At 44.6% G+C, this 16,061-nt stretch overlaps 1 protein-coding gene across 2 annotated transcripts in view; it reads left to right on the top strand.

Annotated features, from left to right (window-relative positions):
* Positions 1 to 15,577, top strand: part of DHFR (dihydrofolate reductase) — a 296,698-nt gene extending 281,121 nt beyond the window's left edge. The window contains exon 6 of one of the 2 annotated variants that reach the window (XM_085632404.1): positions 15,397 to 15,577. In XM_085632404.1, coding sequence (XP_085488530.1) covers positions 15,397 to 15,481 — 85 coding nt within the window. In that variant the 3' untranslated portion in view covers positions 15,482 to 15,577. Of the gene's footprint in view, positions 1 to 6,797; positions 8,507 to 15,396 lie in introns of those variants that run through there. The other variant, XM_085632405.1, reaches the window with a different exon arrangement.
* The last annotated feature ends 484 nt before the right edge of the window (positions 15,578 to 16,061 follow it).

Raw genomic sequence — 16,061 nt, 5'->3', positions numbered from 1 at the left:
GTGCTAGCAGCATTTTGTGCCCAAGACCTTTGTGTGCTCAAAACGTAGTTGCTTCCCTGCACGCATTGCTTAATCAAGCTACTGTGTGATCTGGGCCAATTCAATAATATGAACCTATTGTCTAATCAGGCCACAATCTGTTTGGAGTCACGGCATGCGTGCCGGTGGACCTGTGTGCCCATGCCGTTAATGCTTTCAAGTCTAATAAAGTAGGAGTTGGTCTTTAATTGAAAACCCTTTTACGTTTCCTATTGCACTACTTCCTGAAGAGAAGTTTTCACCTTGTTCATGTCCGTGCAGAATTTGAGCCTGAATTGGTGTTAACCACAAACAGCTGTGTGGTTCGCGCTTGGGGTTGATGTTGCCCTATATTTTCATGTTTTGTGCAGCGTGTTCATTGTTTACATTTCCTACAACAGTACGCTGACCATATCACGTTATACGTTCATGAACCATAGACAAACCTAGTCCCTCTGACTCGTGAGACCATCCGATTTGGCAGCCTCTCTGGCATCTTGATCAACTGGTCCAAGTATATATTGTTTTCCCCTCATAGACTGCACTCAGATCTCCCCTTTGGAATACCTGTTCAAATGGGCATCTCACCTGGTCCGATACCTGGGTAAATGGCTGGGTCGCAATGTAGACAAACTCTGGAAGGCCAACTACAGCCGAGTTATTCCCTGGCTTGCAGACAGAATTCCAATCTGGTCTCACCTGCCGCTGTCCGTCGCCAGGCAGATAGCATAGCCAAAATGAACATCCTCGTAAAATTTCTGTACCTCTTCAACAATCTGCCCATTACTCTAACTGCTTAATTCATGCACCGTCTGCGATCCAATCTTATCACAATGACCTGAGTGGGCAAACAGTCTTGTATTGCTCGGTAGATCCTCACGCTTCCACTCTCCCAGGACGGTTTAGGTGCCCCGGACATGCACCTGTGTGCTCTGTGCGCCCAGGCCCAATAATATTTCTGGCTCCATCGTATGATTTTTCAACCGCACTTGGCCATCAATGCTGAACGGGCAGCACCATGCCCTCTATTATCCAAAGCCCTTTACGTATCTTGCAGGATATCCAGAACAGAGATCGACATGGTTGGAAGCATGAGATGGGCTTGGGATGGACTGAGGAAACGTGCAGATTAAAAAAACGTATATGCCCACTCCATCCTGCTCGACCACCACTCACTGTTGCCTTCTGTCAGACACGGGTGCCCGAAATCACGCCCGTGGTCGGAATCTCACAACATTTTCTGACCTCTTTCCAATTTATGCCACCCTTTGAGACTTCAGATGCCTCAACCCCTAAGTTGCTGGATAAGCTTCTACTCTACCAACTCCGAGCTGCCTATCACACACTACATGCAACATTCTTGTCTCCTCCATCATTCTACCTGCTGTCAAACACCTACTCTTGACCCGCTCACTGCGCAGATTAGTCTCCAACTTACGCACCAACATGCAGACTTTCGCCTTGATAACCACCCCGAACGCGTGCACTGCCTTGATAACCACCCCGAACGCGTGCACTGCCTGGCAGTCAGACACTGACCCACCTATCACTGACACATAGTGGTCCTGCTGTTGTAGCCAGCTGACAACTGCAGGCTGAGACTGATACATTTTAACTTCTTACATCAGCTATACTGAACTCCCATACAGCTATTTAAAATGGGGTTCACAGAAGGTGCGGGTTATCTGCGATGTGCTGCACCTCAGGCCACCTTTCTGCATTTGGCGTGGGGGTACCCAAGAGTGGCAGAGTTTGGGGAGGACATTTTTTCGACCATACAAGTCATCACTGTCCATTGCCTACCTCATACTCCCCTGGTGGCCTGTCTGGGATATGTCAAGGACATCCAACCAGCGATCGCAGACTGATTGCTATGCTCCTCCTATTAGCTAAGCATAGGGTAGCTATGCACTGGGCCGGCGCCCCACCTCATTTACATCCACCTCAGTGCAGTATGCAACATATTGTCAGGAGCAAATAGCAAGTTTCTGGGAACTGATGCCTGTGTGGTCACGCCCCAAAGATAATTGAAAACTGTTCCTCACCTACATGCACCATAGAACCAACACCAAGGACCGCCCCTCCCACCCTGGCTCTCCCATCACAACACCCCTGCATGTACTGAGTGACCTCTCAGTCAGTCACCCCAGTCGTCATTGTAGATTGCCTTGTTAAATTACTAGTCTGCTTCTATCCAATTTTGAGTGTGCTTCATACCGTTTAATGTGAACAAGCATGTGTTAGTGACTAAAACTCATTGGAGCTACAAGTGGACGGAGTATCTTCTCTCAATGACGCTAAATCTTGTATTGTTGTATTACCATGCTTCCCTCTCTATTCCCTTTCCCTCACTTCTTTCCCCTCCCCCATCTCCTCATTACCCTCCTTGTATTCCCCCCTCTCGCAGTTGGTACAATTGCATTGCGTTTATTTTTGTTCTCTCAAATGCCTATACATTTTTATTTTTAAACCTTGTGTTGTTCCCCCTCCCCAAGGAGACTCAACTACATGAATTAGTCTATCTATTGCTCTGTAGAAGTTCATTTGAATGAAACACGTTGGTTGTATAGTTTTCGAATTAGAATAAATAAAGTTCGGTACACTATATCAAGACTTTTCTTCTGTACTTTGGAGCCAGATGGAGTTGATTAATTTTGGACTTTGAACAGAGTGCACCCTGATTGATTTTTTTTAATACTGTGGAGTGTTTAAACTCCATGGTTCCTATATCAAGAAGGTGCAGGGCTTGATTTTTGTGTTGTCCTTTCTGGAGTTCCTGCATGAAGCACGATTGCTCCGGACATATTAGCTCTCCCATCAAGGTCTTTAGCTGCAGGGACATGATTTTGGTAAAGAGTGTTGCATCTAAATGATTCTGGTAAAGAGTTTTGCATCTACATTGAGAGAGGATATTGGCTGATAGGACCCGCGGTTGCTAGGATCTTTACTTGGTTTGAGAATCGGGGAGAAGTGTCAGAACAAAGCATTTTAGAAAGCGTGGCAGTAAACCCATCTGTGCCAAGGCTTCTAGAAGCTAGAAGTTTGAATATAGCTATAAGAATTTCCTCTTTTGCTATCGATTTATCCAGGGATTCTCTACCTTCCTGTTTAGGTATAGGGAGAGAAGCCTCCGTAAGATAAGTAGCTCTTGATTGTGGGTCAGTCAGTGTGTTCGTGTATAACTGATAATAGAAGTTATGGAAGCCCTAAGCTTTTTCCATATCTTTAGTGCAACTTTGGCAGTTGGGAAATATGACTTCTAAGATTCTGTTCTCGACTTGGCATTTAGATTTGCTAACAGTTTGCCTGATTAGTTGCCATTCTCATAGTACTTGTTAATTTTGGCCAAAAGGTATGCCGATATGTCTGTTTCCAGAGCTTTGATCTGACCTTGTACCATGATCATTTTCCACAAGACTTTTTGCTTGTGGGCTTGTTCCAGCTTCCCAAGGTACTCACCTAACTTTGTGCCTAGGGCTTGTCCCATTTTACATAGTTGGGCCGCCTCGCCAATAAAAAAATGTGCATATCACTGCTTTCAGTGCGTCCTAGAGAGATGTTACACTTAAACGCCCATATCATGTGTTATGTAGTCTGTGATATGTGCTTTGATGTTGGCAACTGTTATTTCTTGTAGTCTCCATGTTCCTCTGCCCCCCCGGCAGGGTAGTACATTTACTGTCTGGTATTCAGGAGAGTGGGATAGGGTGTTGGGGAGCATCAGTAAGGTCCGAGACCAACCACTTGTCAATGAAAATGTAGTTAAGCCTTAAATACTTTTTATGTGCTCCAGAGTAGTGTGGGTAATCTCTTCCAAGGGAGCACCTGGGCCTCCAGGCATCAATCACGCCATGTTCCTCCAGTAGGTGTTTGTCTGGTGCCAATAGAATTGGTGAACCTCCAAATCCCCATTGGTCTGAGTCTGCGTCCTGATTGCCAGCTATAGATTCAGGTCTTCTCCCATTATTATTGGCATTGTTGATCAGGCTGGGATGGTGGAAACTGCGTCCGATAGGTAGCGTTCTTGTCCTTGGTTGGATATATATGGAAACCAGCATCAACGGTTCTCTTCCAGGTGAACCCTTCAGGGCCACACACCTCCCGCTTTAATCTGTCAACTTAACCTGCAGGAGGCACCAGTGATTAATTAGAATTCCCACTCCTGTAGTTTTCTTTCACCCAGGTGAAAACTATTGGCCTGGGAATTCCCTTGATTTCAGTCCAGCCCGGTCTTGTTTGAGGTGATGGGTCTCTTGAATAAACCCAATATCAGTGCTTAGTAAGGCTAGTTTGTGGAGAACAGAATGCCATTAATGTGGCCTTTTAGCCCCCCTCATGTTATGTATGACCATGTTAAGTTAGTTGGTTGTCTTAAACGTTAAGGGCTGGTTGATGCTGTATTCTCTTGCCTTTCCTTCTGTTTTTAGTGTGGTGGAAGATAGTGTGGCAGCAGTTGATTATTCCCCATAACCCCTCCATCCCTAGAACAGTGAAAACCCGAACAGGCAACATTGCAAACAGTAACTAAAACAGATGTTTAACTTCTTTTTGGAAATAAGAGCAACTGGGTGAGCAGGTTGATCACTTGCGCTAAAACAAGTGAAAGGGTAAAGTGAGAAAAGATAACTGAGTGAGAGTCAAGTGTGAAAGCTATAGGGGGTAAAGTCTCTCTCCATGCTGGTTAGTGTAAATACCTGCCCCATCCAGCGACCCTTTCTCACCTTGAAGGTAGTCGCTGTGCCCTATTGGGCCTCTAAATGTTGATCAGTTCCATCACTGCGCCCTGGTTAAATGTAGAAAGTCTCCTTCCCCTGCTCTTTCCGAGGCCCTACTGGGGTCCATTCGGGTGAGACTCCAGCACGTCACTCACTTTCTGCACTTGTTTGAGGGCTATTCTGCGATTTGGAAGTATTTCCTCTTTTTTGGGAGTTTTCCGTCTACCTCATGCTAGTTTGCACTCTGGGCTTGTTTGGCGCAGCAGTTCTAGTTGTGTCTGGTGGGGGCAAACCTTGCCACCTAGCAGACCTCCTTCTGTGATTTGCTAGCCGAGTGTTTACATTGCCACTCGAACAGCAAATAAAAGAGATGATCCCATCTGCATTTAGTATTGTTATCGTGGAGGAAGGAGGTGACCAGGCAAAAGGCTCATCAGTTTGTGAGCGTTATAGTAGGGAAGTCCTAAAAAATTTGTAAATCATGTCCATAGTGTCGGATTGGGCCTCCTCTTCTTACTGCCTCGAAGATTGCTTTTTTGTCTTCAATATGCTGGTAGCAGACCAAAATGTCAGAGGGTAGCTTGGAGTTTAGATTGCCGGGTCCTGCTCTATGAACCCTGTCGATGCAGAGAGGGTCAGTTCCATGTTCCTCTAGAAGCATCTCTGCAAGACCTTAAATGTTTCCTTTAATGTCCTTGCCCAGAGGTACCCCTCTCATGCTTAGATTTCATTGTAGAGATTGGTTTTCAAGGTCTTCTTGCTTTTCTTGGATGGCTATTAGTTGTAAATTTATCACCACCAGTTAGGAGTAGTGATCCTCTAGTTCCAGGGGTGCACTTATATTGTGTTGTCTCTAAGAAATCAACCCTGTTGTCCAGATCACGGAGGTCTTGTTTCAGTGCAGACAAGTTGTGCTTGTGATCCATGCAGACTGCACCGAGCTCATTTTTTAGCTTAGTGAAAAATTGCACTTTTAGTGGGTGTCTGATAATTGTGTAAAGGAGTGGTGAGCTTCTGTTCTTGATCATTGATGGTCTGCTTGTCTGATTTGGCGCTCATTTCTGCTTTCTTGTTGGAGGGGGTCTGTAGAATGTCCTTGATTGTCGCCTCACCTTTAGGTCTTGTGGTGAGAGTGATAGCCGCTTTCCCCTATTCTGTGTGCACAGAAGCCGGGACACCCTCTTGGTTCTGGGGTAAGGGCTGATAATGATGAACAAGTCAAAGTGCTGAGTCCCACATGAGTAGCAAATTCTAGAGCAACAACACTAGACTGGCCTTTACAGTGGAGCCACTGATGTCTTTCTGGCCCTAGCTGCCTTTCCTGTTGGAGTTGTCACCCGCTGCTGTATACAGGAGGCTTTCACATACTATTATCTCGTCGGAACCACAGAATGTTCTTAGTTGGCTCGGAGGGGCATTGAAACGACTGCGGCTCGGGCAAGAACCCCTGGCTCAAGCGTCTGACACCATTTAGGGCTTGGCCATACCCCATCTATCAAACTTCAAACTTTTAGACTTCTACCAATTCAGCCAATCTTTGGCATCCCTATAGTATGTTATCCCAGCAATGATTGTTAATAAAATCCTCATGGTGTTTGTAGCCATAGACGTATCAGACATCCTAAATTTCTCAAGAGTAAAGTTTATCCAACACTGGAAACTCTGGTTATGCTGCTGTAAAACCTTTCACTGGATCGCGAAATGAGCTAACTATTTAGCACCCAATTTCGCAATTTCCCTAATTATCTAGGTTATTACAGAATGCTGCCTGCAACTTCTTGCAAAAGTTTGATCTAATGGCTCACCTATTTATTCTCAATCATGGTTCTAACCAATAATAAAAAACTGAGGTTGTGGGAGTGGTGGCATGCTTCTAATTGAGATTACGTTTGGATGCCAATGCTGCTGTAATCCTGCCTAGTCAACCATCACTTTTCGTTGGACTGCCTTTTCCTATACAGCATCCAAGGCCATATACTGTCCTGGAACAAAGACTTTCTGTTGGAACGCAAGAGGCTGTATTACTAACAGTTTTTTTTTCTTCTGTTTTCTGTTTTATTTTAGGCCTGCTGAGCGCTCACTACTCCTGTTAAAGCTCTACATGAGTCTTCTGGTCTCCCTTATTTAGTCTTTTGGATTATCGCTTTTTATGTAACCGATACTGTTAAGTTGCTGCCGAAGGTGAAGGCAGCACCTTTGAGTAATGCAGCCTTTTAGAAATGTCAAGAGGCCTGTCTGGATGTGATACGATTGCCATAAACAAAACAGCAACAAAACAAATCTGTTTCAATGCATTAGAAACCCACTCTTTAAAGCCTATTGCTTGGCTGAAGGAATTGGGAACCTCATTGGCACAGGATTTGAAGGTATGTCTGACATGTCAATTCTTGGAATTCGTCTGAGAGCTAGCGAATACATGGTCCCAATGTCTTATTAAATGATGGCAGCCTATTTGTCGCTACTGCCATTAGTTTTTCCATCCCCAGCAATTCCCAGGGTTTATAAAGCCAGTCTCTAAAAGTCTTGATCGTGTCTGTACCCCAACGAGGTAGTAAAAGCTGCTTTGCATCTCCTAGTGCTGTTAATAGTTTGCCCACTAGGTGTTCGTAAGGGATAGGTCTATGGATTCAGGAGTACAAGCAGGCCATGACTGCGAAAGCGGGGAATAAGTGTCATAGTTCATCCACATCATCAAGTAACTCTTGCTAAAAGAACTTATTTTAGGACACTGCCATAAAATGAGACCGGTTGTCCATCTGTTAGCAATGCCGCCAACATTCAAAGGTTTGTCGGAGGTGCGTGTAAGGAGCCACCTCTCAAATGGTGTGAGTGGTATACCGGCATGGAGACGGATTGAGGGTTGGGACACCCAATGACTCAGGATTATATATTGCCAATGGGCTTTTGGTGGGAGACAATAAGCCGATTGAAGCTGGGAAAAGTCCATAAAGCCATCCGCATCAAATAGATCTCTCGCTCTCTTACAGTTGGTCTCTTGCCAGACCTTGTATAGTGAACCGTGCACTACACAGGGGAAATCCGGGTTCCCCAATATAGGGTTTTGGGGGGAAATAGTAGTGGATGGGCAATAACGAAGTTGTACCCTTTCCCATACAGCCATGGTGGCACGGAGAATTGGTGAGGCATATTCCCCAGGCGGTCGATATGCCCTTGGTAGTCATGACCTTCCATATATGCATGCCTGCCACAGCCTGATCCATGAAACACCAGTGTTTTTCTGTGTAGGGGCGGGACCACTCCACCATATATCTCTTTTGTGCTGCTTAGTAATAACTTGCAAATGGGGGACCCTCAGGCTGCCTCCTGCCGAAGGCAATTATGCCCTTGCCTTTGTCATCCTCGTTTTCTTCCCATCCCACAGGAACTCCCAAATAAGTTTTTGCAGTTCCTCTAACGCTTGCAGTGGAGGCTGGAGTGGTAGAGTCTGCATGACATACAACACGTTTGCAAAGAAAATTGATATCGAATGTGGTCATATCTGTGTCTCAGGTTTAACCTGGCAAATCTCTCCTCTGTTCTGCACTAAGTGGCATCCATCTGGCAGTCTGACTAGACATGCTGCTTTAAAACTGGTACCTCTGAGCTAACTTAGCACATTATGTCCTTTCCGCTTCTCTTGTGCTATGTGAACTTGAATTTACAATTTTAACCTCATCGTAGTTTTAATGGTATTTATCATGTTGTATATTGTAACATCCTCTTTTTATTATTGTGAAGATTTTAATTAATCATGCAATAAACCATTTACACAGTACTACTTGTGAGGAAATTACTACTTGTCTCTTGTGCTGCAGAGGATGTTGGAGGGTGCACTGGATATGGATATTGGCTCTCTGATTGGTGGCCTGCCACCAGCCCACTCACTGGAGCCTACTTGTCCTTGCGTTCATCCTGTCCTCCGAGACTTCAACTCCCGGGAATGCATTCAGAGTTAAAGCTGGTGAAAGTCACCCCCATAAAACAGCCTGGTGATGTGGAATTACCAATGGAAATTGGTAGAGTAACACTGATTGTGCCACTAATTCACTATGGGACAATTCTGAATTCCATGGTAATTCTGCATCTAGAAAGTAATTATATTTGCGATTATTGGTCATTTCAGTTTCGAGATTACCAACATCCCAAGTATCAATGCACTTGAAATGAAACATGACCATTAGATTTTCAACTTAATTAATTTTATAGTGATTTATTTTTGATCAGACTGATTGAACCAACCTGTTAATTGTTGGCACCATGTCCTAAAGTAGTGTAGTTTTTAGGACTCGCCTGGCGTTGCAGCGCACATGCGCTGCTCGCTCTGCGAGGGCTTCTTGGAATCCATAAGGTTTCAGAAGCTTTCGGAAGCGGACTTGAAGCCCCGCCCATCTTTTTCATTCGCTGGCGTCATCTTCCATGCTAAACGCTGACTCACGATTGAAAAGGAGGCTTCTTAGTCCTTCCTTGTTACCGCGCTGTCCACGTTTGGCACGCCCACCTGGACTGGATTGTGTACTTGATGAGTTACACGCTCTCCTTTATAAGTCTGGAAGCACTCTTTCTTTATCAATTTGAGCGTGGGCTGCCTTGGCCGCGCTTGTTTAAATGTGCCTTGCTTTTTTGGGGGGGGGGGGGGCTTGTTTACTTTATTTCAGAGCGCGGCGCCCGCTTTAGGGACACCGCGCTCCATTTATTTATTTTTACTTTGATTCGGAGCACAGTGCCCGCTTCAGAGACACCGTGCTCTTTCTTTTGTACAATGCGACACCTAGAGCAGTGTCTTTTATTCTAGGAGGCAAGAAGGGGCAAAGCCCTACTTGAAACAGCAGAATGTATTTATTACCTCATGCTGTCATTTTTTATTTAAAATAGCACCTGGGCCTAGAATGAAAAGTGCGCCTAAATGGAAGACTCTGCTGCCCGCTACCCGAATAACGTTTCAGGGAGGAATCATCAGTGTCAGACAGCCTGACGTCATGGCTGGGGAGTGCCAAATAGGTACTACTGAGTCAGCCGGGGCGGTCAGATTGTGGGACACAAGGTTGCCAGGGGGGGTGTGGGGGGCGTGTCATAAGACGTCCTTTTGCCAAAAGGCAGGGAGGAAGGTTGGTCGCAACCCTGGCGCTGCAGCCTCAGTGCTGCTGCTCACACTAGCCAGGCCGCCCGTGCTGTGTGGGCTAATCTGTATAACGCTGGCCGCCAGCGAATAATTAATTTCTGCGCCGCTGCCCGGCCGAGGGAGAGCCCGTGCAGAAGACTGGTCATCACATAGTCATGAGTAACTGACCGTCACTGTTGCAGCGTCCACCAGAACTAAAAGTAAAGCTGTGATGTACCTTTTGACAGTCCGCATATGTGCTGTTTATTACACATGATATTTTGTGGTTATCTTCCTTGTTATTGACTCTTAGAGGCATTAAATAAAGCGGATCCTACTGTGTGTCTGTTTTCTACTGGGGGCGGGGAAGGGGGAGTGAAAAAAAGAAAGATTCTTCACGGGTTTGGTATTCTGGGGACAAGCCTTATCTGTCCCCCCCGTTCCTTACTGAGCTGAAGCAGGAAGCTCGGAAGTCGTAATGATAAGCGGGCAGTGCGGTCTGCCCTGAAGCTTGGAAAAACAGGCTTGGGCTGCCACACACAGGCACACTTAACCGCGAGGGTCCCTCATGTAGAAAACACGAGAACTCACCACACACTTAACCGCGAGGGTCCCTCATGTAGCTAACAGGAGAACTCACCACACACAGGCAGTCTTAAACACTAGGATGTCTCATGCATCTAACAAAAGAACTCACCATTCACAGTCACACTTAATCGCGAGGGTCCTCCCTGTATCTAACAAAAGAAAGAACTCACCACACACAGGCACACTTAACGAGTAATATAACAGAAGGCAATTTATTCAAGCCCTGACGCCTGCCCGCCACTCCCCATATTAGGCGATATATTGATTTTTCCACATTTTCTAAACTAGGACAAATACCTAGTACTTTATGAGACGCTTTAAAACATCGCATGCTCATGAAGCCAGAGCTGCCAGGCTGCAAGTTTATATCACCCTGTCATAAAAGGATGCCAGCAAGTCATATAACAATTAATGTCATCACGTAAATATGACGAAGTCAAGGTGAATTCCGTAGACTGTTAGCACACTGGCTTTACTTTCAGTTTGAATACAGGTAGTTTTAAAAAAATATATAATTTGTTTATTTGCATTTTGCAAAGAAACGACATACAAAAGAGAAAACAAAGAAAAAGAAACAGTTGGTCAGGATCATAACTTACATAATCTGTGGTAGCACAAGGAACACATATCAATCAATAGGAATATCCCCAGTGGCTAGAATGAATACAGGTAGTTTGTTGTGGGTCCTGCAGCTCCTTCGGGTTCATTCCCTTCTCTTTAGGTCTTCCCAGGGGTCTCTTTTACGCTGTCATCACGTTACGTTAGTGCAAACAATATGCTGACTGCCCAGACACGTTCTGGCCTGGCTGAGTGATGGTAGTGGTCAGAGCCGGCAGCGCCGGCGGGCAGTTGGATGGTGTTTACTGCAACCGGGGAGAGTTGTGTGATGAAACGTTACTCTCCCAGTCCACCCAGCACCTTGATTTCACTGACCCGATTGGTGTTTATAATAAACACCATATTAGATCTGTCACGTCAGGCTGGGAGCGAAGTAATTATTCCACTCAACCTCACTTGCACTAATGAAATGTCCAGTGCCGCTGGTCAACCAGACATAGCATTCCAGGTGAGGAAGGGAGAACTGTGACTGATCGTCTGCACCTTATAACACTCTTGAAGTGCCTGCTGCAGCAGTGTCACCATCCTACCTAGCCTGGCCGCATTATGGTGCGTTTAATGTAATCAATTATGACGGTGGTCTACTTCCTGTGTATTTTTCACATTTTCTTAATCTTGCCATCTAATAATGGTTTGCCTCGTCTTCATTTCTTGATTTTGCTTGCGAAAAAGTGTCACTCATAGTCGTTGAATGTCACTCATAATTTCACTGAAATTACGAGACTGTCACACATAAACAATCTGAAATCTTGGCAGCTATGGGAATGAGGGGCACCCCAGCTACCACAACCTGAGGACGGAACAAGTGGCGGTGCTGTGGGGACTAACAGACTCGACTGCTGGACTCTGTCTCACTGGCCGACTGCCCCCTACCGAGCACCAATCAAAGATGCAACACGTCACATGCCACACAAACCCAGTGACCACCATTGCCTCAGATGACTGCGGTCCGAATGATAACAGTGTGAGTGGCTGAAGGTCCGCCCAACAAAGGATTCTAAATCAGTCCCCCGAACACCAAGGCCTTGTCTGCACATCACAAGCTCAAGTCGCCGATGACAGGGTGAATACACACCCTCTAGCAACGATCTTCAACCGGCTGTCTCCAAACACAGCAGACAGGGCTGGCTTTAGGGCCACTCCTGGCTCTGGGCTCCATGAGGGTGGAGACACTGTGTTTACAAATAATAATAATAATAATAATAATATGAAATTTGTAATGCGCTCAGCTTACCCAGGGGCGTCCCGGCGCAACAGACCAGAAGGGGAGACTCAGCTAGTCACTACTGTGGAAACAGGTAGGTCTTAAGAAGTTTCCTAAATGGTAGGATCTTGGGCTCTGAGCGAATCCTGATGGGCAGAGAGTTCCAAAGAGAAGCCACCTGCACCGAGAAACGCCTACCCCCAGAACGAGCTTTTCTTACTCTGGCTGACTGCAGAAGGTGTTTTTGGTCCGAGCGCAGCAGACGTGGAGGTTTATAGGGACGGGCCATATGCGCAAGGATAGGGGGGCCTTTGCCATGTAGAATTTTGTGGGCAGTACATAGCGCCTTAAATTTCACCCGCTCCTTCACGGGGAGCCAGTGAAGCGCTCTGAGAGCAGGAGCAGCAGACTGCCTTCTGGAAACATCCATAAGGATTCTCGCAGCTGCGTTTTGCACCTGTTGGAGAGTTTTAAAGGTCGCTTCGGGGGCACCGAGAAACAGCGCATTCCCATAATCGAGCCTCGATAGGATTAGGCCACGTATCAACAGCTTCCTTGCTGGATCAGGAAGCAAAGGTAGCACCTTTCGGGCTGATTTCAGTAAGCCAAAGCAAACCCCTGCGGTCTTCCTGGCATGAGTCCGGAAGGACAGATCTTCTTCCAACCATACTCCCAAGGACTTGATCTCCTTCTTGGGGGATGGTGGATCACCAAGAGACCGGGGCCAACAGGTCGCAATAATGGAGGGACTGGGATTGCCCAGGAGCATCAGCTCGGTTTTACCTCCATTGAGCTTTAAGGCAGAGATGGACATCCAACGATAAACATTGGCGAGGCAGTCGTGTAAAACCTCAGGTTGTTCCGCCAGCTGAGTGAGGCCGACCACCAGCTGAGTATCATCAGCATAGCTGATGATCTTCACCCCCGAGGGGGCGACCACTCTTTCAAGTGGAGTCAAATAGCTTACGGGTTTAAATGGACCTACTGCTGCTGAGTTCCTTGTGTGTCCAGCGATTTCAGGCAACAATAACTAGCACTTGCAATGCAATAGGACTCGCATTTGCGAGATTTTGAGGTATTGGCATTATGAATGGCAATGCCTTTTATTTATTTTTAAAAAAACTACAATAATAAAAGGCATTGTCATTTACAATACCAATAGGTCAAAGTTTTGAAAATTTAAGACCTATTGCATTGCAAATGCTTGTTGTCTTAGTCTTTCATTGATGGAGAACACCCTATTTCACATAGAATTACTTGCTCCATTCCTTCTTTTCCCTCCTGTATGGTACCTATAATGATTCTTGACTCCTATTTCCTGAGGTAATTAACCCTCCTCGCTTTCCCTACTAGTATTACCCCTTTTTTAGCTGTTCAGGAATATTTATCCCAAATACATTTTTTGTTTATGGACCTTTTTTTCATATTTAGCCCATTTGTATCCAAACAGGTTTAGGGATGCAAAACTATTTTAGACGCTTTACTTTTGCAGATATTAGTTGATACAAATTCTCCTTTTACTAACTAGTTTTTAATTGTACTTTTGGACTTCTGCATCCTTGCATTCCCAGAATTTTACTAAAAGGAAACTTGCATTCTCTGCTCATATTATCAAAAAGGAAAACCATATTTAAAGATTTGGTGTGCCTGTACAGTCGCCTGTATGATGATCATTTGGCAGTCCAACTCTATGTGGATTTCTAAAATTCTAATTTTATAAACTAGCCTGGAATAATTTTTAGAAGCTCTTCCTCTCGGCACAGACTTGCTTCCCCTTTACCAGTTACCCATGGGAAAATCGGGCACAAAATCCTATAACAAATATGAATTTTTCACAAATCATGCATTGGAGCTACAAGTACGCAGCAGTTAATAAAAATGGTTGGCATGCTCCGCATTAAAATAGCTTTCAGTAAAACATTTTTTTATTTTTTTTAAATTATCATTTTAAACAGGAGAATGTTTGCTGCATTCCTCAAAAACTAGCTTTCATAGCAGGCTACTTCTGTAAGACAAAAAACGGAAGAGCAAACATTGCAGTACACTCAACTCTATCTCTCTTCCGTACTTCCCCCTATCGCCACTCTCTTTGCAGCCCTTTCCTATATCAGAGTCCAATAGCTCTCTGGCAAGTAAATCAGAAAAACTATAAAGATCACAAGATTGCGTAGCACCCACCATGCCATGAGCATTTATGAAAAGACTTTCTAAGCAGTCTCGATACGTCGATCCTACTGCACTTATTAGTGTAGGGTCAATATCTATGCTCCATCTCCAACATCACCAGGCCCTTGCGTTTATCAAGCTTCCTGAACTGAAGGCAGGTAGGCAGGCATCCATTTCATTCAAGGACAGAGACTGTACGTGTCAATTTGAATGTATTGCCTTCGGTTGCACACTCAGGGCAGCAGAGGTTTTTTTTGAATGCTGGGAAAGCAAAAGTACTATTCTCACTCCAGTCCTAGACTATACCTACAGTCTTTAACTATTTTATGGAAAGTTAAAAACCATTCCCCTAATATTTTTAACAAGTTTGAAAAGTTGTCGTTTTGGATTGCCAGGTAGTGCTGTCAGTAATGCCCTGAATTGATGAGCATGTCAGTGTTGAGACAGGAAGTTAACTGTTTGAGGAGAAAGCTTCACATAGACTTAGATGTTCTTAACTATTTTCACAGCGAGCAGTTCGTCTTTTTCATTTAGTGAAAGTAGCATACTTGTACTCGCTCTGAATTGTCATCAACAAAGTTAATGGGTATTTTGTAATTTAATTCATCATTACTGAACATAATCGAGGACTATAAAAGCTCAATGAGTTGAGAGAGTAAAGAGTAGAGCTAGAAAGCGAGCCAAAGCGGGAATGTAAGGCAAACAAATTAAAAGTATCCTATGTTGTCTCTCCACATGTTTAATTCTCATTGAGGTACAAACTGTTCCAAGCTAACAGACCAACCAAGAAGGAAACCATCATGCAGGTTCATCGAAAGTGCAAACATTTTATTTTAAAATAAAAACAGTGCTTGAATGTATCATGTTGGAAAAATGCACTCTGAGGCAATATTCTTTGTAGTTTTGAGCTGCAATTTTTCAAATAAAATGTGTTTTCTTTACGTTTATAATTAGCTTGGTAACATATTTTCATACTGCCCCATTTCCAGGTATCCAGGTATTTCTGCTGAAGTCCAGGAAGAAAATGGTGTCCAGTACAAATTCGAGGTGTATGAAAAGGCAGTGGAGTCCTAAAAACAGAATTGTGTGGATATAGGATTTAGATGAGCTCAAAAAATCTATTTTTGCCAATTTCGTTTTTTTACATAATAAAGCTATGTAATTACTCTACCTTCATGTTTTGGAAAGTTATTTCTGTTGTGTACGTCATAAAACCAAATGTGTTGGGGAGATGTGCTGGTGTCTAATGTAATCATTATCTATCCCTCATCATAGACGGTTTAGCCTAAGCGTCCTGCATGGAATACTAGTTTATTGGTGGGTCCTGCTGTTCAAGTTGGACCCAGGCAGGTTGGGAGAAGTAATAGCGTGGGGTGTTGCACTCTGTATGAAGATTTACTTACTAGAGTTTGTCTTTCACATCATCATCTTCCACTGGCCAATAAGACGACAGCAGCCCACAACTTTGACATGGGAATAATCAAACTTCCAGGTCTTTTGTTACTTTTGAAAGAAGATTACCTCTGTTACTAACGCGCAAGAGCCCAATTCCAGTGAGACCTTTCTGACCACTGGTTAGTGACTCGGTCACTCACTTTTAAGAAATAAGAAGGTACTCCTATTTTTATGGTGAAAGCAGAGCCCTCTAAACTCT

This window comes from Triturus cristatus, chromosome 2_1, assembly GCF_964204655.1.
Source record: "Triturus cristatus chromosome 2_1, aTriCri1.1, whole genome shotgun sequence".
Taxonomy (NCBI): domain Eukaryota; kingdom Metazoa; phylum Chordata; class Amphibia; order Caudata; family Salamandridae; genus Triturus; species Triturus cristatus.
Note: the sequence above shows the minus strand (reverse complement) of the source record. Positions and strands in the feature narration are given on the sequence as shown.